At 40.5% G+C, this 26,256-nt stretch overlaps 2 protein-coding genes across 4 annotated transcripts in view; one reads left to right on the top strand and one right to left on the bottom strand.

Moving 5' to 3' along the window:
* Positions 1 to 26,256, top strand: part of LOC148096845 (uncharacterized) — a 110,265-nt gene that overhangs the window by 30,310 nt on the left and 53,699 nt on the right. The gene's annotated exons all lie outside the window — the stretch shown is intronic.
* Positions 1,704 to 17,272, bottom strand: glcci1a (glucocorticoid induced 1a). Of its 3 annotated transcripts, none has more exons than XM_087834795.1 (5): positions 17,194 to 17,272; positions 10,044 to 10,196; positions 9,729 to 9,939; positions 4,766 to 4,886; positions 1,704 to 4,683 (listed from the first exon to the last, which is right to left on the bottom strand). In XM_087834795.1, exons 2-5 carry the CDS (start codon positions 10,185 to 10,187, stop codon positions 4,374 to 4,376), a joined length of 786 nt encoding a protein of 261 aa, XP_087690921.1. In that variant the 5' UTR covers positions 10,188 to 10,196; positions 17,194 to 17,272; the 3' UTR covers positions 1,704 to 4,373. The 3 variants fall into 3 exon arrangements, with proteins under 3 accessions (XP_087690921.1, XP_087690920.1, XP_087690922.1); XM_087834794.1 differs by lacking the exon at positions 17,194 to 17,272 and adding an exon at positions 11,882 to 12,006; XM_087834796.1 differs by lacking the exon at positions 17,194 to 17,272 and adding an exon at positions 11,882 to 11,992 and having other exon boundaries at positions 10,044 to 10,193.

Here is a 26,256-nt window from a genome sequence, read left to right as displayed (position 1 = left end):
GCGGTGTGCAATACGCTTTAAACAAAGCCACTTTAACTGGAAGTGAACAAAAGCTGAATTTGCGTGCAATCGTATTTGCCTGCACATAGAGCTTGCATCGTTGTCTGTACATGTCATCATCATCATTCATTTGCTCAGTAATAAAGTGACCAAGGTATTTCACCTTTTTATGAACTTCAAGAGTTTTTTGTGCCAGTTTAAACAAAGGGAAATTTAGCTGTTTATCCTGCTTGGTTCTACATATCAAAACAGCACTTTTAGCAGCATTGTACTCAATATCATATTGCACCATATTCAGTACAGACATTGAGAAGATCCTGTAATCCAGCACTGCTTGGACTAAAAACAACCAGGTCATCTGCATACATGAGATTATTTATCAATGTTTTACCTAATATACACCCAGTGTTACAGGCTCTCAGCTGTATGGACAAATCATCAACATATAAATTAAATAAAATTGGAGACAAAATCCCACCCTGTCTGACACCATTGCTGACACCAAAGGGGGCAGAAATACTGCTTCCCCATTTAACCTGCATGTTCTGATGAGCGTACCAGTAAGAGAGAATCCTCACGATGTATTGAGGAACCCCCCGTGTCTTCAATTTATCAAAAAGTTTTCTGTGGTTCACTCGATCAAAAGCCTTAGAGGCATCAATGAAACACATGAGGACAGATGAATTTTTAGCCCTATACAAACTGACTATTTCCTTGAGTGCATATATGCACATGTCAGTGCCGTGCTTTGGTTTGAAGCCAAACTGATTATCCAGAGAAGAGATGAACACACTAACTCTGTCAAACAAGATTCTTTCTAACACCTTAGATAAAATACTGGCTAGTGCAATTGGCCTGTAATTATCCAAACAGCTCACTTTTGCTGCTTTGTCCTTCATAACTGGTACCAGTAAAATACACAGCATTGAGTCTGGTAATATGCCATGAATCATAAACCCAGTGAAACAGAGTGCTAAAAGAGGAGCTAGCCTTAAACTAGCATGTTTTAAATGTTCTGCAGTGATGTGATCCAAACCAGAAGCTTTATTATCAGACAACCTATGAATGGCTTCATATACTTCATGTGTCCTTACACTTATTGTGTCATTACTCATGTCAAGATTGTCCTCATATGGATCACTTTTCATACAGTTAAACAACGCACTGTAATGCTGTCTCCATAATGCTGCAATGTTATCTGCCCCAGAAACACCTTCAACAGTTGATGGTAGAGATGGTTTACAGTTATTAAGAGCTTTCACCTCTTTCCAAAAATCTGTACTGAACTACTGTATAGTTCTGTGTAAATAATCATTCTGTACATACGATAATTTTTAATCCTACAACTGTTTATAACTTGCATAGTTCACATTTCTGTATAGTTTATTTCATATTTATATCCTGTTCATAGCCTGTACATACTTATAGAATATTCATAACATACTTCATACCGTATACATAACAACATACCATAATAGACCCATTTCTGTAATATACTTACATATCTATATTATTGCTAATATATATTGTAATATATCTATATCACGGCTAAAGCACTTCTGGATGGATGCAAACTGCATTTCGTTGCCCTGTACCTGTGACATGTGCAATGACAAGAAAGTTTCATTCTAAATTCTAATTCTCACACATTTCACAGCTGTGATGAATAAAACCCTATATGACACAAATGAACAGACAAAATCCAGATTTTTTTTTCCTTTATTGCCATTGTGCATGAACTTTGACACTACTGGTTACACAAAGAGGAGCTGATGAACACTCTGACCTGCCAGTGGTGTGCTCTGGTCATTGCTGGTTTTGTATCAGTTGATGGCTTTAACAACAAACTTCTTGCTGATTCAGCCTTCATGCTCAAAACCAAAGGAATGTGAGATGAGACGTTTGTGTCAAAGAACGAAAAGACAACACCTTTTCTTTTTAAATTTTTTTCCTATTATTGCACACATCTAGGTTACCAATGCCAAGTATATGTGGAACATTGGGAAAGCTAAAATTCTTGGTAAGGTGCTGAAACGTCTTTAGAAACCACGACATTGAACCTCCTTAAAAGCCTTGTATATACAAAATAACGTATATACAAAAGGAGTGTCAATACAGGGATTCAACAAATACACCAGTTATCCAAAGAAATGATGAGTACGATGAAAATGCACTGGTTATTTACACTTGGCCATGTTCATGTCTGTTTGTAACATTGCACTGAAAACATGAAATGCTATGGTACTGTAGTTTGGTGGTAGCATCAGGGTGCCTACAGCATCCCATAATAATAATAACAGTGAAAACGAGGCCGGCCAGTGTAATGCTTTCTCTATGCATCATACAGCAGAAGGCGCTCTTGTAGCTGCAACCAAAGGTCTGAGTACAGAAACAAAGATCAAACATAATCAGGAATCAATCGCCTCTCATGCTCACACCTCGTGGAATGGATTTCATTAGAACAGGAAGTTTCGAAGCTTACCAGAGTGCAGAGTGGAGGGAAAGGTTGTACAAATGTTCATTTTCAACTTGCACAAGAACTGCGTCATCCCAGACCAAAATCAGACTTTGATCTGTCAGTCACAATTTACCTGGATTATATATTTATTTACGCTTTTTTCTTAATTTTGGCCACCTGGGGGCAACAAAACAACTTACTCGTTAAGGGCATGTTTTGTAGCTCTTGACCTACACTTGGAAAGATTGTCAGAATTAGAACAACACAGACCCCGTGGAAACATGCTTACCTGCAGTCCATCAACACGCCAAAAGCATGCTGCTTCTGGAAAACAGCGCTATGCATAGGTCAGTTGCTGCTTGTTTGAAAGCTTGGATTGAACGATAAATGAAGATACTACAGAGCTCACTCAGAGGAAAAACGACTTTCCAGGTTTTGGGAGTTCAGAAGAATGCTGCTGTCACTTCTACAGAGCGATAAAAACAGTAAGGTCACGGAGCTCATGCCTGAAAAGGGCTGACGTCTTTTGGAAGTGACGCAATCAGCAACCCATAATCATTAAGAGATATAGCTCCATACATTTAACACTGCCTCCATGTGGCAACTGGAACATCTCCAGAGCTCTGAATTCCCTATTTAGACATTTAGTAGATGTGGTCCACTATTTAAAGTTCTCTCTGTCTTGATCTGACAAACACAAGTCCAATAATCATTCTCTCCTGGTTTTATCCAGCTTTTTATCATCTGTGTCCTATGGAGTAGTGAGATCTGTCACTGTGTCAAACCTCCAGGCTCGACTGAATATATTCTAAGACATGGAAAACTAAACTTTAAAAAGAAAGTTGTGGTAACGCAACTGGGTTATAAATAAAAACAAGTTTATGCTGCTCACAATATTTTGGGTGGAAACCGCAATTACCCTTTGAGCAGCGGTCTATCGGCCAATCCAGTGCCAGTTTTACGTCCTCAAAGACGGGTTGCATTTGAACGTTTTCCTCATACTTTCATGTAGTGTTACTGCATTCTCGTTGCTTTTGCTCCACCGTCAGCCATTATCATTAAGCTTAAATAACAGGCAAGCTCAACCCCATCAACACATCCACAACAACACATGGCAGAGGTCACAACAGCCTTCACTATTTGCAGCCATGAGCTCAGGTCGAGTCACTGAACAGAAAAGAGTGATTCGTATATTAATGAAAATGTGAGGGAATAAATGTCAGGGAATCTGTTCTGCTTTTTATGGACATACATTCCAAATTACCTGAGTATAGACTCCGATTGTGAAATACCTGAAGCAAGATCTGACACCGTGTAACCATTTGAGGCCATTTTCTCCTTTTCTTCCAACGTTTTCCTCGTTGCATTTAAGACAAAGCTCAACAACGTGACCTGGACGGTGTAAACATCGTCCTGTTCTTGTTGTCTTTCCTGTTCCATTTATAACGCAGCCATAGAGTTTTAAACAAAGACTTTTCTTTCTTTTTATAGAGCTATATGTGGATATACATGTTTAAAGAGCTTATTCATACTGTGAATGTTGAAACAGAACACAACACATCATTTCATCAGAAATACACTACCAGCTTAAAATGCATGCCCCTCCCCGATCCATAGTGTTCCACTCCTCGCTACGCCTGCATACGAACCCTTGAACTGTCAGGTCTCTTCCTGCCAACAGCAGCTCACTTATTATGCAGGACAGGAGGTTGAGGCAGCAAAACATATTGGTTGTGGTGGATATTCTGGACACTGTTGCTACGCCATGCAAAGATAGAAGGGCAACGGAGACAGTGGGCACAGAGAGACAGAGACCCCCTGGTGGAGCAGAAGGTGGTGTTGGTGAGAAAGTCAGTGGTGGTGCTCGATGGTTGCAAGTGTACGTCCCAGAGACAGAGGCCAGCTCTGCTCAGGTCTAGCTGATGGCCGGGCTGTCTGTCTGGGACTCTGATGTCTCTGAGGGTGAGGCAGGCTCCTCGGGGGGATCATCTGTGCTGGTGCTCGTGGACACCTGAGTAGGGACACCGTAGAACGACGTGGTTCCGTGTGGGTCAGAGCCAGAACCTGCTTCCCTGCTGTCCTCGTCTTCTTCGGGCTCTGACGCGAGGGTGAGTTGTAAAGAGCCAGGGAGTTTGACGGGACAGAAAGCTGAACCCGTTGGGATGAAATTCACTTTGTTTTTGTCAGGGCAGGAGAAGAGGGGTGCCGATGTGGACTGCCTGGAGCTGCACAAAAACATGTTCAGCGGGATTAAAGGGGGCAGCAGAGTACTGAGGAAATTCAGCATAAGTATCAAAGCATCTATACCTCATTTCCTCAAAAGCTTTAATCTTCTCACAGCCCTCTGGTGGTTCCCGCTTGAACATATAGCTGTTGTTGGGTTTGGGCGAGGAGGCAAACTTTGGCAGCGGTGAGCTGCTTCCATTGTCTGAAAACAGAAATATGATGCTTTTATCTTTTTTGGGATTGATTAGTAAAGACTATTCTCTGCAGTCATCTGCTCAAATGACACAAATCCACTGTGAATGCATATTTTATATAATAACTGATTAAAGTTTCGATTTCTACCAAAACTCCTGAGATATTATGGCATTGGTGAGCAACTTCAAGTGTCTCCTCTCAGCTTTTCAGGAGAACACAGATACTTACAGAATACAGTTCAAAGACATGTTAGGCTAATGGGTGATTCTAAATTCTCCATGGATGGTACATAAAGTGCTGAAAGTGTATAAATTAAAACACTCTACACTGAATATAAAATCGCTTAAATATGTCTGAAACTCTTTGAGGGGTCAGTAAGAAAATAAAAGCACTGCATAAATATAGGTCCATTTCCAGCACATATTTGCCCTTTTTGTGCCATGTCAATTTTGTACTGGTATCTTTCAAAGATATTAAGATGAAAAGCAGATATTTCATAAAATCAACATTTCTTAAACGGGCACAAAGGACAAGATATGTACAGGGTGGACGATTTATATGGATACACCGTAATAACATGGTTGGTGATATTAAAGTCCTGTTTGTGGCACTTTAGTATATGTGAGGGGCAAACTCCTCAAGATGGGTGGTGACCATGGTGGCCATTTAGAAGTCGGCCATCTTGGATACAACTTTTGTTTTTTCAATAGGAAGAGGGCCATGTGACACATCAAACTTATTGGTAATGTCACAAGAAAAACAATGGTGTGTTTGGTTTCAACGTAACTTTATTCTATCATGAGTTATTCACAAGTTTCTCTTTGTTCACAGCCATTGACATGTCGAAGAGGTTAACACGTGAGGAGCGGATCGAAATTGTGTTGATATCTGGTGAACGCAGTAACCGGGTCATTGCAGCAGATTTCAATGCAAGACACCCTATGAGACCAACCATCTCCCATGCTACAGTTAGCAAACTGCTTGCTAAGTTTCGTGAAACTGGTTCAGTGTTGGATTTGCCAAAATGTGGACGCAAGAAAACTGTCACTAATGAAGAAACATCAGTGGCTGTACTTCAGCAAGAGCCCACAGCGTAGCACTCGCTGCATGTCACTGGAGAGTGGCGTTAGTCGAACATCCCTTCGGCGGATATTAGCTACTCACAAATGGCACCCTTACAAACTCCAGCTACTGCAGCATCTCAACGAGGATGACCCAGATCGGCGCACAGAATTTGCAGAATGGGCAAAACAAAAATTGGAACAGGACCCTCAGTTCACGCAGAAGATTTTGTTCAGTGATGAGGCAAACTTTTATGTGAATGGTGAAGTTAACAAACAAAACCACCGCTATTGGTCTGACACTAATCCACATTGGATGGATCCCTCCAAGACTGTTGGAACAACAAAAGTAATGGTTTGGTGTGGTATATAGGGTACAACGATAGTGGGTCCATTCTTCCTCAATGGAAACCTCAAGGCCACTGGATATTTGAAATTGCTACATGATGATGTGTTTTCCTCTTTATGCACTGAAGCTGGCACATTTCCTGAGTTTTTCCAGCAAGATGGTGCACCACCACATTATGGGTGCCAGGTCCGAGCATTCCTAAATGAACAGTTTCCTGGAAAGTGGATTGGTCGTCGTGGGCCAGTTGAATGGCCCCCAAGGTCTCCCCATCTGACCCCCTTAGACTTTTATCTTTGGGGTCATCTGAAGGCAATTGTCTATGGTGTGAAGATATGAGATGTGCAGCACCTGAAACTACGAATACTGGATGCCTGTGCTGGCATTTCTCCTGTGGTGTTGCTATCAGTGTGTGAAGAGTGGGAGAAGAGGGTTGCATTGACAATCCAACACAATGGGCAACACATTGAACACATTTTATAAGTGGTCAGAAACTTGTGAATAACTCATGATAGAATAACGTTACGTTGAAACCAAGCACACCATTGTTTTTCTTGTGACATTACCAATAAGTTTGATGTGTCACATGGCCCTCTTCCTATTGAAAAAACAAAAGTTGTATCCAAGATGGCCGACTTCTAAATGGCCACCATGGTCACCACCCATCTTGAGGAGTTTGCCCCTCACATATACTAATGTGCCACAAACAGGACTTTAATATCACCAACCATTCCCATGTTATTACGGTGTATCCATATAAATCGCCCACCCTGTAGATTTATTATTATTGTTATGCATGGCCCGGCGATATGAGGCGCTAATAACACACAAACTACAGATCCCAAAATGCAGCGCTGCAGCCTCCTTGCTGAACGCTAGGCTAGCTGAGAACATTCCCGCGTCAATCAAGTCAAACTTCTGTTATTGCAAAGCTAGCCCCTCACAATGGCGAAGAGAAAAGTTGATTCTGAAAACAGAGACTTTCAGCACCGGTGGGACACTGAATATATGTTTACAGACATTGCCGGTAAACCCGTGTGTCTTACTAGTGGAGCTAACGTGGGTGTAATTAAGGAATTTAATTTAAGACAGCACTATGAGACAAAACATCAGGATAAGATGAAAAACCTAAATGCAGAGCAGAAACTACAGAAAGTAGATGCCAAAACTGGCAGGCTTTTCACAAGAGGATATTTAAGTGTTGCCTTTTCAAAGAGCTTGGCGACCATCGTCAACAACAACAGCTTGCAGCTGTGCCTGAACTGTTCAGTCTGTGACAAATCTGACTCTCAGTTTGGTGACATTCATGTGGTCGACTGGATCAGCATATTCAATTTAAATAAACTTTATAGGGTGTTGAGAGAGGTGAGGTAGAGAAAGACTGAAATTCCCCGTCACATCTGAGGGGGAAAAACGCTTAACGTCCAGCCCTATGTGTTAAAAATGATCAGAGTGGTAAAGAAGAGCTTTTCCCTATTTGCTAAAAGTCAACCGAAGTATAATAAAGATTCTGTGTGTGTGTGTCTGACTTATAAAATCTATGACTTATCAAAAAAAGTCTAACTGGGTATACTGTGATTGACAAAAACAGAGTTTTAAAGAGAAAAGGTACAAAAGGGGATTATTTTAAAATGAAGGCTCATGTGAGAATATGCTAAAGACAATAATTTAAGTACAATTACATAAACTAAATGAAACATGAAGTCAGTTAGAAGCATATGTGACTGAATGTTAAAATGTGATGGAGTTTCTTTGTTAAGAATTAAAAGATACGAGGCTCTTCCCTTTTGTTTTCTGCGAGATGAGCAGTTCAGAAGATGGGATCTTAAGAGGTCACAGCTGCAAATTCCAATGCTGGAGTGATCAACTGATGCCAAACTGTGAATCTGCAAATTGGTTTTGTATATTTTTGGCTTTTCCTCTGCTCAGTTTTGGTTTACACCATACGTCCACTGAATGCCAAAGGTATGCCGGTTCTATGAATTGTACAGGGACAAGTACTGCTGCCTATTGCTGACACTCTCCACACTGCTGGGTTTTGATATGGATGAAGCTTTAGTGTTTGAGGTGTTGCCTACTTGAGGCGACTTGTGATTTGGCACTATATAAATAACATTGAACTGCAAAAAACTCCCCACTGCTGGACCGCGATTCACAAGTCTTGTCATCAGATATTGACGTTTCTTTCCTATATAACACACAAAAATTAGACAAATAAGATGCTCAACCCATGTTGAGTCCTAAATTATCACCTTTAAAGTGTTTGTGTTAATGACTCGATGTACAGTAAGACATGCACTGAGCGCAACACTAACAGAGAGACTGAACAAACGACATACTCAGTTCAATTCAACACAGAAGACTTTTACAATACACAGGCATCTACCTGAAATGTATTTATTTAATCTATCGTCATTGATATTATTACACAACCTCCAAAACAAGAACGCTTTTAAAGGTGGACGCAACTGATATTTTTTGCTCCTTATTTTTTCTGTGTTTTGCATTTGATTGGGGTCAGCGTCACTCCCGGTAGCATGAGGTGATATCTGGTGACATCTAGTGTCCAGCACTAGAACTGCCCTACTGGCATTTGTCGCAGAATATCAAAATTGGTAGGTCCACCACTAGTGCTCTGTGTTTTTCACAGATAAGAGCAGGTTCACCCTGAGCACATGTGACAGACATGCAAAGGTCTGGAGAAGCCACGGAGAACAGAATGCTGTGTGACTGGTATGTCGGTGGGTCAGTGATGGTATGGGGCAGCATAAGGATGGAGGGATGGATAAACCTTTACAGGCTTGGCAACAGCACTTTGACTGCTATTATATTGGGATGACATCTCTGGACCCACTGTCAGACCCTACATGCTAGTGCAGTTGGTTCTGGTGCACGACAATGTCCAGGCTCATGTGGTCAGAATATGCAGGTAGTTCCTGGAGGATGAAAGACTGGCTTCCATGCTCCGCTAACCTAAATGAAGAAGACCACCACTGGGACATTATGTTTTGGTCCATCTGACGCCATCGAATTGCAGAACATCTCAGTCCAGAAACCCGGTGACGCCCTGGGTCATATCTGGGAGGAGATCCCCCCCACCACCATTTGTTGACTCATTAGGAGTATGCCCCCATGCATACAAGCACATGAAGGCCCTACAAACTGCTGACAACAATTTGAGTTTCTGCAATGAAATTTCACCAAAATGGACTAGTGGCAGAGAATTTTGAATTCACGCCTCTATAGGTTTAAGTTTCCATTATCATCATAAGATGTTACATAGCCAATATAGGCTACGGTCTACATTTGATTTACTCCATTCCTTTGCAATACTGCAGAGTTTTAGTGATCTCCTCCAGGATCTGGTCAGGATAGGAACAAATCCATTGACCCCAGCAGCTACTTTCTGTGGACACTTCAGCAGGACCTTAGCGTTGCTTACCTTTATCTCGGTCATATAGTAGATCATCTGTGGAGTAAGGACTGCCATCATGTGATCCCAGTGGGCAGGCTGGCGAGGGGGATGGTGACAGGCTAGAGCAGCTGCTGGACCGGCCAGGAGCTGAGGGGGTCTGGGTGTCCACACTGCGGGTGCTGCTGCTGCGCTGCTGTGGAGGGAAAGGTGCTCGTCGCCCATCGGGAACCTCCAGGGACTGCAGAGAAAACAATATAAGACTCAAAGCTCAGTCAAGAGATGGCAGTGACACAAGTCACAGTTTACTAAAATACCACGCTGAAAATGGAAACCGAGCCCCACCTTAAGTTCCTCCTTATCTCCATTATCTTTAATGAAGACCTTCTCCAGCTCATGGTTGATGCCTTCCATGCTGCTGGGCACCCTGGAGATCGAGGGCTTTGGCACAGTGATGTTGGACAGTGGCATCTGGGCAGACTTCGACATGGAAAACTGCTGCAGCGAGCACACAAACACACACGAACCTTCTTGAGGCACACACACTACTCCAGCTTCACTATAGCCACTTCTCAGCTCCGTAATGTCTTTTTTCCACTAGTACCTACTTGGCTCGATTTAATTCAATTTTAGGGTTTTGTATTAGGTGGGATTACCTGGTACCAGGTACTGTCTGAATAACGGTTCAGCCAGGGTTCCAAGCAAGCAACCCATTTATGAAACCCGGCAACAGGAAATGGCTGTACAAACCCAACACCACAGTCCCTCTATATCAGGGGTTCTTAACCTTTGTTACCTCGGGGCCCACTCAGATATTAACACTGTGTTGAATAAACTGATGTTGCTCATCAATTTATTCAGTACAGGTGATTTATATTTAATAACTAAATCAAATGTACTTAATTTTAACAGCTAAAACCTTGTCAAATAAACATGATGATGCAATGCAAGAATCACAAAGACATTTATTTATTATGTGCAAGTGAACCTGCACATAAAACAAAATGCCAAACAGGTTAACAACACATGGAGCAAATCAAAGTTCAAGTAGAAATTAAAAGATTCAAGTCAGGCTTAATAACACAAAAATAATGAATAATTCAATTTTACTCCAGCAAAAGAGACCAGGAAAAAATGGGAAAATAGAAACTGGATAAATAATGTGTTGATAAAATAAATACATTCAAAATAATTTTCTAATTAAATGAAGAAATAAACAGTTTTAAAACTTATATAAGTGCAAATGAAAACATAGCCGTATAATCTATGAGTGAAGCTGAAAGTTGCTTCAGCAGTAAACCTTTTTTTCATTGGCAGAACCAGAAGTTACTCTTTATATTTGAGACAAATGAACAACAACAAACAGTCACAACAGCCCATTTTTATGTTCACCTCTTAATGAGACACTAGAGCCTGCCTCTGAGACCTAATCAGGTCCAGTCTGGGTGGAACAGGGGAAAGGCTCACTCTCAGAGCAACACTGAGTTCGTTTTGGGCTTTGGTCTTGGTTGTGGCCAAGCTGTGGGAAGCTGTACTGTAATTGAGGTCTATATGACAAACACCCAGAGACTGAGCAGTAGGTATAGCATTGACGTGACATTCTCCATTGTTGTGTTGCATATAGCAAAAGACACAAATGATACAAATAATGTCACTGGACTTTTGGCCACATTGCTAGAATAACCCCAAGCACACTGAGGTGATGGAAAACGGCTGAAACAGAGTGAAGTCGAGTCGAGCAGGGCTTTCGTGCCCTTTCCAACAACACCGACTCAATTTGGCTCATTTTCTATTACAATCAAGTACCAACTAATGTGCGTGGGGTCATTATAGCAACGCGGCCAAATGTCCTGTTACATCATTTGTATGTGACACAGATGACAAAAAGGAGGATGTCGAGGCAATGACATTGCTGTTGCTTGGTCTGGTTTTTTGTGCAGCCATTTGTCTTGTTGTCTGGCGGTTTTGATTTTCGTGAAGGTGAGTGATGCTACTGACTAGCCAATCGGTGGCATGCAGTCTGACAAGGTCACATTTGCGGATATGTTTCACTTGTCTTTATGTACATTTTAACTGGATTTATTTCTTAACTTCTTTATTTTTTACATTCATTTAACGTGTGGTCGTTACAGGACACTTGGCTCTTAAAATCAAAGTCTGCTTGAGAAGGTTATCAGAGATACCTGAGAGTGGATGACTGAGGTGAAGATGTGGCTGATGGTACTAGTCAGGGCAGAGTGCTGATGCTGTAATGGAAGAGTCAGCCTTTACTGAGGGGTTCTTCTTTACTGTGCTGGAGCTTTGCACTCTGCTGGAATTACAAAGGAAAACACAAGAAGCTGTGAGAGCAGACACCATGAAATGGTGACATACACAGTAGTTACAGACTGAAACCACACAGCCAGACAAATCTCTTTACATTCACCTCAGTCAGCCACTCATCACTTCCCCTCTGTAGTGAGCAAAGCTCCACAATGAAGTAATGGAATATGCCAGCACTAGTCCACCAAGTAGAGCAGGGCGATATGGCCAGAAATATATATCACAATATATATTTGAAAGTTTGCGATAACGATATAACTGAACCTTAAATGTACTTGTGAGCATGTATTTTCTTCAGCATTGGAGTCCTGTGTGGTGAGCGCGGCTCAGTGCTTCACTTGTTGTTTGCTTTGAAACAATTGTACCTGCTAATTCCAGGTCTTTCTGTCTCTCCACAACTGTTCCTTGGCTCTTGGACAACTCCTTTGACCATTTTTTCACTCCTCTGTCTGAAACCTTGCAAGGAGCACCAAGTCGTGTTCAGTTTATCATAAAATGATGTTCTTTCCACTTCTGGATTATAATCCCAACAGCCCTTACTGGAACGGTCAGTATTTTAAAAATTCCTGTGTAGAAGATGTCATCAATATATTTTGCAACAATAAGGCTGTGAGAGTAGAGCAGGGCGATATGGCCAAAAATATGCATCACGATATATTTGAAAATTTGCGATAACGATATAACTGATGATATAATTTCTGCGGGACAAAATACAACTGCACAACTTTACAAGCGCAAAAAAACCCCATCCATTTATTTTACTTAAACAAGCAGCTGTTTATTATGTACATTAAAGTTATATAAACATTTAACAGTGCAAATGCAAATTCCTTGCTGAAAGTTTAACCAAAAGGCATTTCCAGTAGAAATGTGCTGACATATCCTGAGCATAACCATGTATAATATCCACTGAAGTTAAAAAGAGGAGCTTTGCTGCATTAAACTGCAGTGTGCCAAATAAAAAAGTCAAATACGTATTTTTCGGACCACAAGGTGCACGGTATTATAAGACAACAAAGCAGTCAGATAAATCAAACTTTATTCAACTCATTCTTCTTGCTTCCTCCACTTCTGTACCATTGATTCATTGAGTCACAGCTGCTCTATTCCCATGTTGTTGCAGTATATTAATGACTAACCTCTTATTGTGGATAAATAATCTCAGTTGTTCTCCTGACTGAAGTTTGGTCCGTTTACAGCATCCTGCCATGCGATTACATTTGTCCCTAACCATTGGGAACCCTCATGTTATCCAGTGGAAAAAAGTTAGCATTCATCCTCCAGCGTCACTGTTTATATTATGCTAACATAGCTGTGTCACTAGCGATCACGTAGCACATCATTATATAGCAGCTAGCCCAACTTCAGTAACCCTACAAACGTCACTGCTGTTTAGTTTTCTGTCTTCATTTATGTTAGAAGTGATAGCAGAGCTGTACGTTTGAATTTATTCACAAATCTCTCAGTCAGAACATGCTATAGAGATTGAAAATGTGACGTCATTCCGGAGTAAAACTGCAAAGGATTCTGGGAATGCGTGGCAAGCGGTACTAGCACACGCAGGCTTTCACATGAAAACAGTCACTCGGCGATAAAAAGAAACACAAAAAATGGCAAGAAGCTGTTGTATTATTAACTGCAATAGTCGGTCGCATGACAGCCACGGGAAGCCGACGGGTAAAGAGATCGGTTGTTATCGGATTACGTCGTGGAAGAGAAATTGTTTAAGCCGTGTTTCCGAAGTAACAAAGAGCTGACGGATGGCCTGGATTGCAGCCATTCGAAGACCAAATATAACGTCCCAGAACATCCAGCTCACAGGTTAGTCTGCTCCAAGCATTTCCACAAAGGTAAATCTTCTAGTAGTTATTACATAGTTTATCACAACATAATTGTTGATGTAGGTTACAAATAAGTCTTATATTGATTTGAATTGAATTCGTTGCGCTATGCTGCTTTGTTCACTGTGGCTTTGCGGGCTAATGTTTGTTGTGTTTTGTAGGAAAACCAGCCGACAAAATGCTGGAATGTGATCCAGACTGAGCGCCCTCTATCAAGCTGGGTCAGACCGAGTTTAAAGCTGCTACCACAGCAGGCCCAAGTGTTGTACCGAAGCAAGCAAGTGATGAATAACTGTTTTCCAGTATGTTGTTTTGCAATGTTTTTTTTTTTTTTGCATTGTTGATTTGTTTTTTTACCAAAGCAGCTAATAAAGTATAATGGAATACAATGTTGCCTCTTTCTTGTAAGATTCTATAATAGAATGAAACAATGATGCCAGTTATAAGTAAAGACAATAAATTGAATGAATTACGAAACTCATTTTATTTCTATTAGATCTGAAAATGTTGTGTAACACTACAACCTGAAACCATAAATAGATTGTGTTGGCCTGTACAGGAGATAAAGGAAAAAAATTAACAACAGCGGTGAGATGGAATCGTCCAAATCACCAAAGTAAACGGGACCTGGGCTTGTTGCAGGGATCTGAAGTTACTAAACATTTTGTGAGTGTATGCACTCACACTTAGGACCATATAATAATAAACATGTCCGTGATGAAAGTTGGGCAGCACGCTAACGTCCTTACTCCACTCTGTATGCTCGTATGTGTCTGACCCTTTCACTCCTTTGATTTTTTTTCTCGTCCTTTTTTTTGCCTTTTCGTCACGTCTGTCTTTGCTGCGTTCTCCGTCGTTTTGTACATAACTGTTTTTGGGGCAAATAAAATGCAAGTAGGGATTAAAACCGCAGAATTAATGATTACCGGTGCTGGAAATACTAGCGCTTGATGTCGTGTTTTGATTTTGTTGCCACGGGTACCCACAAAGCAATGCGCGAAAGTCACGTGGTCTGTCAATCTCTATATCATGCTTAGGTAACTAGCAAAACTAGCGAGCTAACTTCCACTAACTTCTAACTCCGTTAAATGTAATAAATTCTGTTTTCATGGACGCCTGGATGTCAAACTTCATAGTTACACCTGGTAAAGCAGCAACGCTGATCGTTTTATTAACGATGAAAGAATTTAGACAGTTTGTAACTCTCAGTGATGTCGCAGTGTTCATTTGACTTTGGGACCTGAAGCAGATGAAGTTTAGGACCCAGATTACTTCCAGATTTACGAGCACCTTAGTCCGACAAATACGGTAATAACGACGGCTCGCTTGCATGTTCTACAAAAAAAAAGTGCTTTAGTGGGTTTCTGACGGACAAACACCAAACCAGTTCCACATCACTGAAGCTGCACCATTTTTACAAACCAATTCTGGTTCCGCGCAACGATCCGCTTTCCCCCTTCTCATTCTCCGTTGCCGCCATGCTTTTTCGGACATGTGCGTATGAAAACAAATGCACTGCGCATGCGGGTTTTATCCATATTCTATCACGATATTTCATTTTCTTATCGTTGCCTAACATTGTACCATTATTACCGTGAACGGTATAATATGGCCCAGCCCTACCACCAAGTCATATAATTCAGTATCAGATGGATTAGTAGTCTAACGTGTGATAATTATATCAGAAATCAGCTTCTATAGAAAGTTAAACTCAGTCACCACAGAGAAAATCTGAAAATGTGATCGGGGCTTAAATTTTTGAGTTTTAAATGCATTTTAGTCATTTTTTTTAAACAGTTTCAACAGACTTACCCTACAGTAGGGCTGCTCAATTAATCGAATTTTAATCTAAATTACGATCTGGGCTTTCAACGATCATTAGTTTGGATTCAGGAGACAGACACTATCTCTACTTTTAAGATTAGGCTTAAAACTTTCCTTTTTGCTAAAGCATATAGTTAGGGCTGGACCAGGTGACCCTGAATCCTCCCTTAGTTATGCTGCAATAGATGTAGGCTGCCGGGGGATTCCCATGATGCATTGAGTTTTTCCTTTCCAGTCACCTTTCTCACTCACTATGTGTTAACAGACCTCTCTGTATTGAATCATATCTGTTATTAACCTCTGTCTCTCTTCCACAGCATGTCTTTATCCTGTCTTCCTTCTCTCACCCCAACCAATCACAGCAGATGGCCCCGCCCCTCCCTGACCTGGTTCTGCCGGAGGTTTCTTCCTGTTAAAAGGGAGTTTTTCCTTCCCACTGTCGCCAAAGTGCTGCTCATAGGGGGTCATATGATTGTTGGGTTTTTATCTGTATCTATGAAGCGCCTTGAGGCGACTTTTGTTGTGATTTGGCGCTATATAAATAAAATTGAATTGAATTGAATTAAAAATGACTGAGCCGATTATTAGCACCTCCCTCGTGCTTTACTCTCGCGCTGCTCCGTGTGGCAAATTGAGCGCACCTCTCTGCATTTCGAACACGCGACACAACAATTAAGAGGACCCGAGGGAAGCTCGGAAAGCTAAGCAGAAGTTATTTGGAGAAGAGTGTGACTGCTGTTGGTTGAAAAGAGGTAAAAAAAACTTCAGTGGTGTGGAAACATTATGGGTTTGTGGAGTCAGACGTGTATCAAGTAGACACAGTGTGTAAACTTTGCTACAGTGTCGTAGCTGCACCACAGAGCAACACTGCAAAGTTCACTAAACATAGATGTTTACATTTTTCATTTATTTTTATATTGCAAACATTTGCACTGTTGTCAGTATTTGCACACTATATTATTTTTGACAATCTTTAAAGCCGTTATTCAACACATTGTTATTGTTAAATAATTATCGTCAAATAATCGAGATCTCAATTTCAGTGAAAATAATCGTGATTATCATTTTTGCCATAATCGAGCAGCCCTACCCCACAGTCACTCATACTAAAGTAATTAACTCAGAGATTAAACAATTAAATGACAGAAAAGTTTCTGTTTTTCAATTACAATAGACTTTTTTCTGAAATGTTGCACATTTACAATTTAAACTCAAAGATGTGCTGACAGATTTCTTTTTGACAGAAAGGGCAGTTACACTGGTTCAACCAACTAAAGATTAGTGGGTTGTATGTAGCCAACAATGTAAAACGAGTTTGATATTCCTGGTTTAGAGACTATATGACAGTGAGTCTTCTCTCATGAATAGCTTTTTAAAAAGGGCAACGAGGGTTGTAGACATTTGTGATTTGCTCAATTTCTCAATTTCAGCTTCATATTAAAGCTTATAGCTGATAGTTCTGCCTATCAAAGTAAGGACCGTTTCCTTTCAAGCGTTTAGTATCATACCTCTTTGAACTCGTCAGCACTGCCTCAGGATGCAGAGCAAATTGAACGGTCTTCTTTCGCGTTTTGTCACTCCAACATCCAGGAGTCTGAACACAGCAGCAGATTAATAGCTGTTAACTTAAAACCGTTTTCCCTACAACACCTCAATGAGTGTGTGTTATGAAATTGTTCTGACTCTCAACATCTTAGTCAAGACGTGCAATAAATAAGTAAACCTGCCTTTTCCTAAACCATAATGAATTTATCTCTTCTGGGGATATAACAGATTCATAGAACATATGAAGTGTGTGGGCTCACCTGTGTGGATTTATCTTTCATATAAGACGAGTAGTGCACATGTGGATCTCAAGGTCACCGTCCAGTTATAGTGTCCAGAGAGTAAGTCCACAGAATAAAACCTAAGCTCAAAATAAAAAAGTAAAACTCATTAAAATCTCTGTAAAACATTAAAATGATATTACAGATGATTATTTGCTATCCTTATTTGTTCCACTGTGCAACATGCATATGAAGACTTCTTGTATCTGTGCTTGCAGAGGAATTATCCATGATGCCAGAGGTAATTACATGGTCACAGCTGCTCCAAGACAAACAAATCAAACTAAAAAAAATGTTAAAATACATTTCAATACAGGAAACAAATGGTAAATGTAGCGCTTTTCTAGTCCCTAAGGACCCCAAAGCGCTTTACACATCCAGTTACACACACACTGGTGATGGCAGCTACATTGTAGCCACAGCCACCCTGGGGCGCACTGACAGAGGCGAGGCTGCCGGACACTGGCGCCACCGGGCCCTCTGACCACCACCAGTAGGCAACGGGTGAAGTGTCTTGCCCAAGGACACAACGACTGAGACTGTCCGAGCCGGGGCTCGAACCGGCAACCTTCCGATTACAAGACGAACTCCCAACTCTTGAGCCAAATTTACAAATTTTAACAAATCACCGGGCCTTCATCAATGTGCTAAATTTAGGCTAAAGTTAGTCAGCCTTCAATTTTTTCTCTGAATTAAACACAGAAAAGTGTTAAAGAAACAACAAAGTTTCTTACTAAGAAACAAAGTATCAGTGTCATTTGATGAATACAAGCCAAACAAGCCAGGCGCATCACAAGCATCGACTTTGCCACAGTTTTTGCTTTTTTAACTCCTGTTGCGTCGGTGCTTGTGAATGTGTGTCCATCTATGTCCACATCTCTGGGATTTCAGGAAAAACATGATGTGAAAAGAACCATAACAACACAGTAATTACAGCTTTTACCATCACTGTCATAAGGTTTATGACATTTTACTTACAAGTAAACCCTGAAAACTGAGGTGCTTGTCACAGGAACAGCTGTAGTTGAGGATGTGAGTGATTCGCCAACTAAGAGAGTAAACTAACCATTGTTATTAAATTACAAGCCATTTTTTTCATTTTTTGGTTACACAACCACCCATCACTACTCATGACAGCCTATGCTGCTGCAAATGTATAAACATACTGGGAAAACTATTAAGGTGCTTGACGGTTTTTTGTTGCAACTGTGTGGTACCTAAATGAGCTGTGGGCTACTGCTGACACTGTCATCTCATGTGAGGGCCACTTTAGCGTTCAAGTAGTAAAAACAACAACAACAAACAAACAAGAAAACACCCACAAATATTTTTGAAAACGTAATGTTTTGTTTGTTGTTTTAAATTTCAAATATTGTATAACAAGACAAAACAGCAAACGTGAATGCAAATGTTTTTCTCACTCTTAACTAACTGAAGCCTTTCATTAAACCACCAAATAAACACACTGGTCTTTCTGACACGTGGCAGCACTTCTGCTATAACTGTGTTCGTATTTAACAAAATACAAATGCAGACATAAGTGTGCACATTAGTTTTTGACTCTGGTCTAGAGCGACTCATTTTCAGTTATACTTTCTACCAGTAGCAGAGCACTTTATTTTCAGTTGCTTATGTGAGCAAAGACCCTGTGACTTACTGTTAAGTTGCAGGGGAAGTTGCAGAGTTTAATCATCCATCCATTCTCTTCCGTTTATCCTTATCAGGGTCACGGGGGGCTGGAGCCTATCCCAGCCACAGGTCGCCAGCCTGATGCAGGGCTAACACAGAGAGAAAGACAACCATTCAATTTATATTCATCAAATAACCTAACCCGTCTAACGCCATGTCTTTGGGAGGAAACCAGAGTATCTGGAGAGAAGCCGCACCAGCACAGAAGGAACGTACAGTCTCCACACGGTGGTGGAGTTGAACTCAGGACCTTGTTGCTGTAAAGCAACAGTGCTAATCACTGTGCCACTGTGAGTTTCTGTTATTTCCATTGAACAAAAGTTGATTTTTACTTGTATATGTTTTCATAGCTCTTAGAAATAAAAACAGAACTGGCAAAAAATAAAAAATAAAATTAAAAAATTGCAATTGGTACATCTCCCGCCATAGTGAATGCCAACTTTAAGTCATTAAATGTATGTATTTGTAATATTTGTAATACATAAAATAATATTTAATATCTCCCATGCAGCTTGTATTATTGTTAAATATGAAGGTAGGAATTTAATGAGAAATCCAACCCAATAATCTTTGTCTTTGGCTCCTCCTGCTGGAGCATTGAACCAATGTCATTAACTTGGAGAAAGTAAGCAAAAAACAAAAACCTTATAAAGTAAGAAAACTTAACTTCATCTTTATTACCACAACAAATAAATATATTTGCTCAGACAGTCATAAACTTCTACTATGTGTCACTGCAACACCTTGAGCAGCTCATGTTTCCTGGTTTAGCTGTTGGGCCGGCTGTTTGTTGTTTGGGGGTCAGGAAAACTGTCACTTTAATGTTGCGGATTCTTCTGTGGACTTTTAGGTTTTAGGTTTTTATTCAGCATCCTTTGAGTACCAAGTCTCTTTGTTATCACATCTGACTATTGAAGTTTCTCAGGTGAGATCAAGAGTTGTCTGCCATAGTAGATATGAAAAATGTGTAATGCTCAATTCGTTAGGTAAAACTAGCTGCATAGATGCTGTCACACCAAAAACCTCATGATTGCCTTAGTCAGTAAAATTGCAGTTGCCTGTAGCCTACGTGGAAGACACCGACTTGTCTACAAAAACTTGTGAAGTAGGGCTGGGCCATATCATACCGTTCACGGTAATACCGGTATAATGTTGGGCAACGATAAGGAAATGAAATTTCGCGATAGAATACGGGTAAAACGCGCATGTGCAGTGCCTTTGTTTACATACACACATGGTGGAAAAAGCATGGCGGCAACGGAGAATGAGAAGGGCGAAAGCGGATCGTCAAATGAAACGATGAACCAGAACTGGTTTGTAAAAATGCTGCAACTTCAGTGGTGGAACTGGTTTAGCTTTTGTCCGTCAGATACACAACAAAGCACTATTTTTGGTAGCGCATGCTAGCGGGCCGTCGTTATTACCATGCTGTTTGGAAAATACGGCACAATTAAAATCAATCCTTTGATTTTTCTGAAAGTCGACAGAGCTTTTTAAGTTTTGTGGATGTTATACATGGTTATGCTGAGGATACGTCGGCCAGTTTCCACTGGAAATGCCTTTTGATTAAACTGTCAGCAAGGAATTTGCATTTGCACTGTTAATTTTTATATAACTTTAATGCACATAAAAAACAGCTGCTTGTTTAAGTGAAAATACATTGATGGGGTTTTTTGCACTAATAAAGTTGTGGAGTTGTAAAGTATTTTGTCTAGTGTCAATTATATCGTCAGTTATATCGTAATTGCAAATTTTCAAATGTATATCGTGATAAATATTTTTGGTCACATCGCCCTGCTCTATTGCGAAGTACCAACAGTAGTAAAACCTTAACAAGTGCAACAGAACCTGAAAGATAATGTTTGATGAAAAATATCAGTGACTCGCACAATATGCTAGAGACCAATGACAAGGAGAGTTTTACGAACCGATCAGCCAAAACTGCAAAAATTTTTCTCTAGGCATCTAGATCAGTGGTCCCCAACCCCCGGGGCATGGACAAGTATTGGGCCGGGAGAGTTGAGGCTCGGATGTCAAATTTATGGTTTTCAGGGTTTTTATCGTTAACTCTGTTTCCCTGGGTCTTTTCCCGTGTTGTAGTTGTGTGTCTTATTTTGAAAGCAATATTTACGCGTTACCATAGCAACCAGAGAGCATTAAGGGGCAGAGAGGAGGATGTTACTCTTAATGTTGTTGGCGCATTTCAGGAGGACGCTGCTAATAAAGTTACACAATTACACAGTGAATTTGCATTTATTATTATATTTACAAAATACCACAGTTTGTGTCTTGGTCATATCATTTTATTTTGTTGTATTTATCCGCCACACCTTAAAGGCTGGTCTGTGAAAATATTGTCTGAAATTAAACTGGGCCGTGGCGCAAAAAAGGGCAGACCGCTGATCAAGATCATGTGTTCATGTCAGTCATGTCTTCACTCAACTATAAGAAAATGGTAAAAATAAATCATTAATGGCTATGCAATACGCAATGACTTTTTTTGTACTCTAAAATGGCTTATGACGTTTGAACTAAAGCAGACTGTTCAGTTCAGTTGTCATAAAATGTGGATTGATCAAAACCGTTGTTTTACATATTGTAAGCGTTGTGGTCAGGTATCACCATAAAGCAGATAATGAAAATGTGGTGTATTAATCTGTTCTTTTTAACTGAAATTTGGAACTGGGCGATATGGGACATGAACTTATCCTGATCACTTTTTCATATCAGTATATACTAATATGTATCACTACAGGTCAGTACAGGTAAGCCATCTGGGTCTTTCTTTTCTAGGCATTGGCTAATGAGAGAATGACACTCAGCTAATAAAGTTAAAAATATTTATTGAAACAAAAACAACACCACACAGCCATTTCAGAATTTGAGAATTTTAACTGTCCTTTTTTGCGAGTCCATAAACTCAGAATTCAGTTCTTTTCAGTTTCTTCAGTTCAGGTATGTGTATGTCAAAAAGTTAGTGTTGTTGTACCCAGTAGGGATGGGTACCAATAATGGCACCGGTTCTGACATAAACTGTAGTAACCAGACCGAAAAGCAGCGCACATTTCGGTGCTTTATTTCAGTGCTTTTTTTTCCTGAGATGTCACACACTTTGGATTCTAGCCAATCATTTTACCTTTCCGAGGATAGTAGGCGGGTCCAGGTACGTACGTTCTTTTAGAGCAGAGCTACAGATTAAAAATGCTCAAGGCGAAGCGGTCAAAAGTCTGGCTGTACTTCACACCAAAAGAACTCAGCAGCTGCAACAAGTGCTTTAAGGTGATACTGTGCAAAGGAGGTAACACCTGGAATCCGATGAAACACCTGGTGACGCATAGCGTTTTTTAAAAAGCCGAGAAATGCACCGTATTTGATAGCTTGCTGCAAGACCTCACACCGTGCACATCTACTGCAGGTGTGGTGCCTGCCTACCCGGAGTTAGCAACATCCCCCAAAAACCCGAAGAGGAGAGTCCTGGCCCCTAGCCCTGCCAGTGTAGCAGAAATGATGAGGATGATGATGCAGCAGCAGCCGTTCTTCTCTGGGTGAGTAGCTTAATGTTGTTCGTGTGTAATTTACGTTGAGTAGGCTAACCACGTTATTACATTAATGCATGTAAGGTGAACTAGCAAACATCATCATAGCTACATGCAGCTGTCTTCTTGTTTGATAGAGTGATACCGTATATGCCCTACAGCTGCAAAAAAGGCTAACTTTGTTATGTTTTTACAGAAAAAAAACAGCTAAACATGAGGTTTTAGAACAAAGTTTGTATTTTCCATTGTTTAAGCACCTGTTCCAACCAAAGGAGGTATGTTGTATCAACAGAAAATGCTAACTTGGTTATCATTTTGCAGAAAAAAGAGACTGCTAAAAATAAAAACATAAGGTTTTTGGATAAAGTTTGTGTTCTCCATTCTTTAAGCACTGGTTCGAGCACCGTTTAAGCACCGGCACGTTTCAAAAGTACTGGTATCGGATAAAACCTAAACGATACCCATCCCTAGTACCCAGATGGTGTATTGCTTCAGATCTGAAAAGCTTGTAATGTAGCTACAGAACCTGATAGCTACGGCTGATCCTGAATCCTGACTTGCCACATGTGGATGAATTTGTCTCAGACTTCAATAATAACAAACCCGACCTGCACAAGGGAGTGACTATTTCTGCATTATTTTAGCTTAAGGTTAGTGCACAGAGAGCTTCATGGAATGCACACATACACAGAGCGAGCAAATAAAATACTGAACATGCCTAAGTAAATATATTTTTAAAAGTGCTATTAACATGAAATTCTCACCAGATGTTGGTAACAACCCATCCAATCCACATGTGCAAAGAACAAATCACAGACGTCCATAATTATATGTAACAGTGAGAAATGACACAGAAAAAGGCTATTTAACACGCTTACTGAAATGTATTTAAAACATTGTACAAAAACCTTTGTCGGTGATGACAGCTTTAAGATGCATCCTGTGTTGCTCAGGTGTGGTTTTGGCCCATCGTTCTACACCAAGGGTGGGCAACTCCAGGCCTCGAGGGCCAGTGCCCTGCAGGTTTTAGATCTCACCCTGGGTCAACACACCTGAATCAAATGATGAGTTCATTCATTGGAGACATGTTGAGGTCATTTAGCCATTCAGCTGTGTTGGATTGAGGACACATCTAAAACCTGGAGGACACCGGCCCTCGAGGCCTGGAGTTGCCCATCCCACAAAGTCTTCAAATCTTGAAGGTTTGATGGCCCCCTTCTATGAACTCTGAGCCTTAGTTCCAGTTCGTATGCTAAAAAACAGCCCCATGCCATGTTATTCCCATTTCCAAACTTCACTGTTTCTATGGTGTTTTGGGGATAATGTGCAGTCAGATTTGGTCTCGTCTGACCAGGCTATATTCTCCCAGAATTTCACAGGCTTGTCTAAATCTTGTTCTGTTAACTTTAAATGTACTTGTGAGCATGCATTTTCTTCAGCATTGGAGTCCTGTGTGGTGAGTGCGGCTCAGTGCTTTACTTGTTGTTTGCTTTGAAACAATTGTACCTGCTAATTCCAGGTCTTTCTGTCTCTCTCCACAACTGTTCCTTGGCTCTTGGACAACTCCTTTGACCATTTTTTCACTCCTGTGTCTAAAACCTTGCAAGGAGCACCAAGTCGTGTTCAGTTTATCATAAAATGATGTTCTTTCCACTTCTGGATTATGATCCCAACAGCCCTTACTGGAACGGTCAGTATTTTAAAAATTCCTGTGTAGAAGATGTCATCAATATATTTTGCAACAATAAGGCTGTGAGAGTAGGGCGGGGCGATATGGCCAAAAATATTTATCACGATATATATTTGAAAATTTGCGATAACGATATAACTGACGATATAATTTCTGCGAGACATAATACAACTCCACAACTTTACAAGCGCATAAAAAACCCCATCCATTTATTTTACTTAAACAAGCAGCTGTTTATTATGTGCATTAAAGTTATATAAACATTTAACAGTGCAAATGCAAATTCCTTGCTGAAAGTTTAACCAAAAGGCATTTCCAGTAGAAATGTGCTGACATATCCTGAGCATAACCATGTATAATATCTAGGGATGGGTATCGTTTAGGTTTTATCCGATACCAGTACCAAACCGGTACTTTTGAAATGGTGCCGGTGCTTAAACGGTGCTCAAAGAATCAGGAACACAAAACTGTCCAAAAACCTCTCATGTTCAGCTGTTTTTCTGTAAAAAGACAACAATGTTAGCCTTTTCTGTAGCTATGGGGCATATATGGTATCAGTCTTGGCTGGAAGCAGCTTAAACAATGGAAAAAACACAAACTTTGTCCAAAAACCTCTTATGTTTAACTGTTTTCCACTTTTTCTTTGGTCATTTTAGTCTTTTTGTCCAGGGTGAAGGGAGTATCTGCCATCAAACAAGAAGACAGCTGCATGTAGCTATGATGATGTTTGCTAGTTCACCTTACATGCATTAATGTAATAACGTGGTTAGCCTACTCAACGTAAATTACACACGAACAACATTAAGCTACTCACGCAGAGAAGAACGGCTGCTGCTGCATCATCATCCTCATCATTTCTGCTACACTGGCAGGGCTAGGGGCCAGGACTCTCCTCTTCGGGTTTTTGGAGGAAGTTGCTAACTCCGGGTCCGATAAGAAGCACCACACCCGCAGTAGGTACGGTGCATTTCTTGGCTTTTTAAAAAAAATTTAAAAAAACGCTATGCCTCGCCAGGTGTTTCATCAGATTCGGGGTGTTACCTCCTTTACACAGTATCACAGTATCACCTTATAGCACTTGTTGCAGGCTGCTGAGTTTGCATATTTTGCTGTGAAGTACAGCCAGACTTTTGACCGCTTCACCTTGGGCATTTTTAGCGCTGCTCTAAAAGAACATATGTACCTGGGCCCGCCTACTATCCTTAGAAACGTAAAATGATTGGCTAGAATCTGAAGCGTATCACATCTCAGTAAAAAAAGAAAAGCAACGAAATAAAGCAACGAAATAAAGCAACGAAATAAAGCAACGAAATAAAGCAACGAAATAAAGCAACGAAATGCGCGCTGCTTTTCGGTCTGGTTACTACCGTTTATGTCAGAAACGATACCGGTACCCATCCCTGGTCATTTCTCATGGTTACACATAATTTATGGAGATTTATGGTTTGATTTCTTTGCATGTGTGGATTGGATGGGTTGTTACTAACATCCGGTGAAAATTTCATGTAAATAGCACCTTTAGAAATACATTTACATAGAAAATTGGTCATGTGTTGAATACTTATTTTACCCACTGTGTTTGTGTTTACATTAATATATATGAACTACATAAAAAAATAATATAATGTGTTAATGACTCTTGTTTTAAGCTTCTGGTACCCCATGTGCTGACAAATGCTCTCAAGTGCTGACAACCAGGTGCTAATCAGTACTGCTGCCTTTGCTATACAGCCATCCTTTGAACGCCACAGGAGTCAGTTTGTGACAGTGGGATGGTGGGGGGTGGCATCTCCTGCACTGGAAAATCGAGGCTTGGTCATTATTGTCAAT

This window comes from Neolamprologus brichardi, chromosome 22, assembly GCF_056152115.1.
Source record: "Neolamprologus brichardi isolate AB-2024 chromosome 22, ASM5615211v1, whole genome shotgun sequence".
In the NCBI taxonomy this organism is placed as follows: Eukaryota; Metazoa; Chordata; class Actinopteri; order Cichliformes; family Cichlidae; genus Neolamprologus; species Neolamprologus brichardi.
Note: the sequence above shows the minus strand (reverse complement) of the source record. Positions and strands in the feature narration are given on the sequence as shown.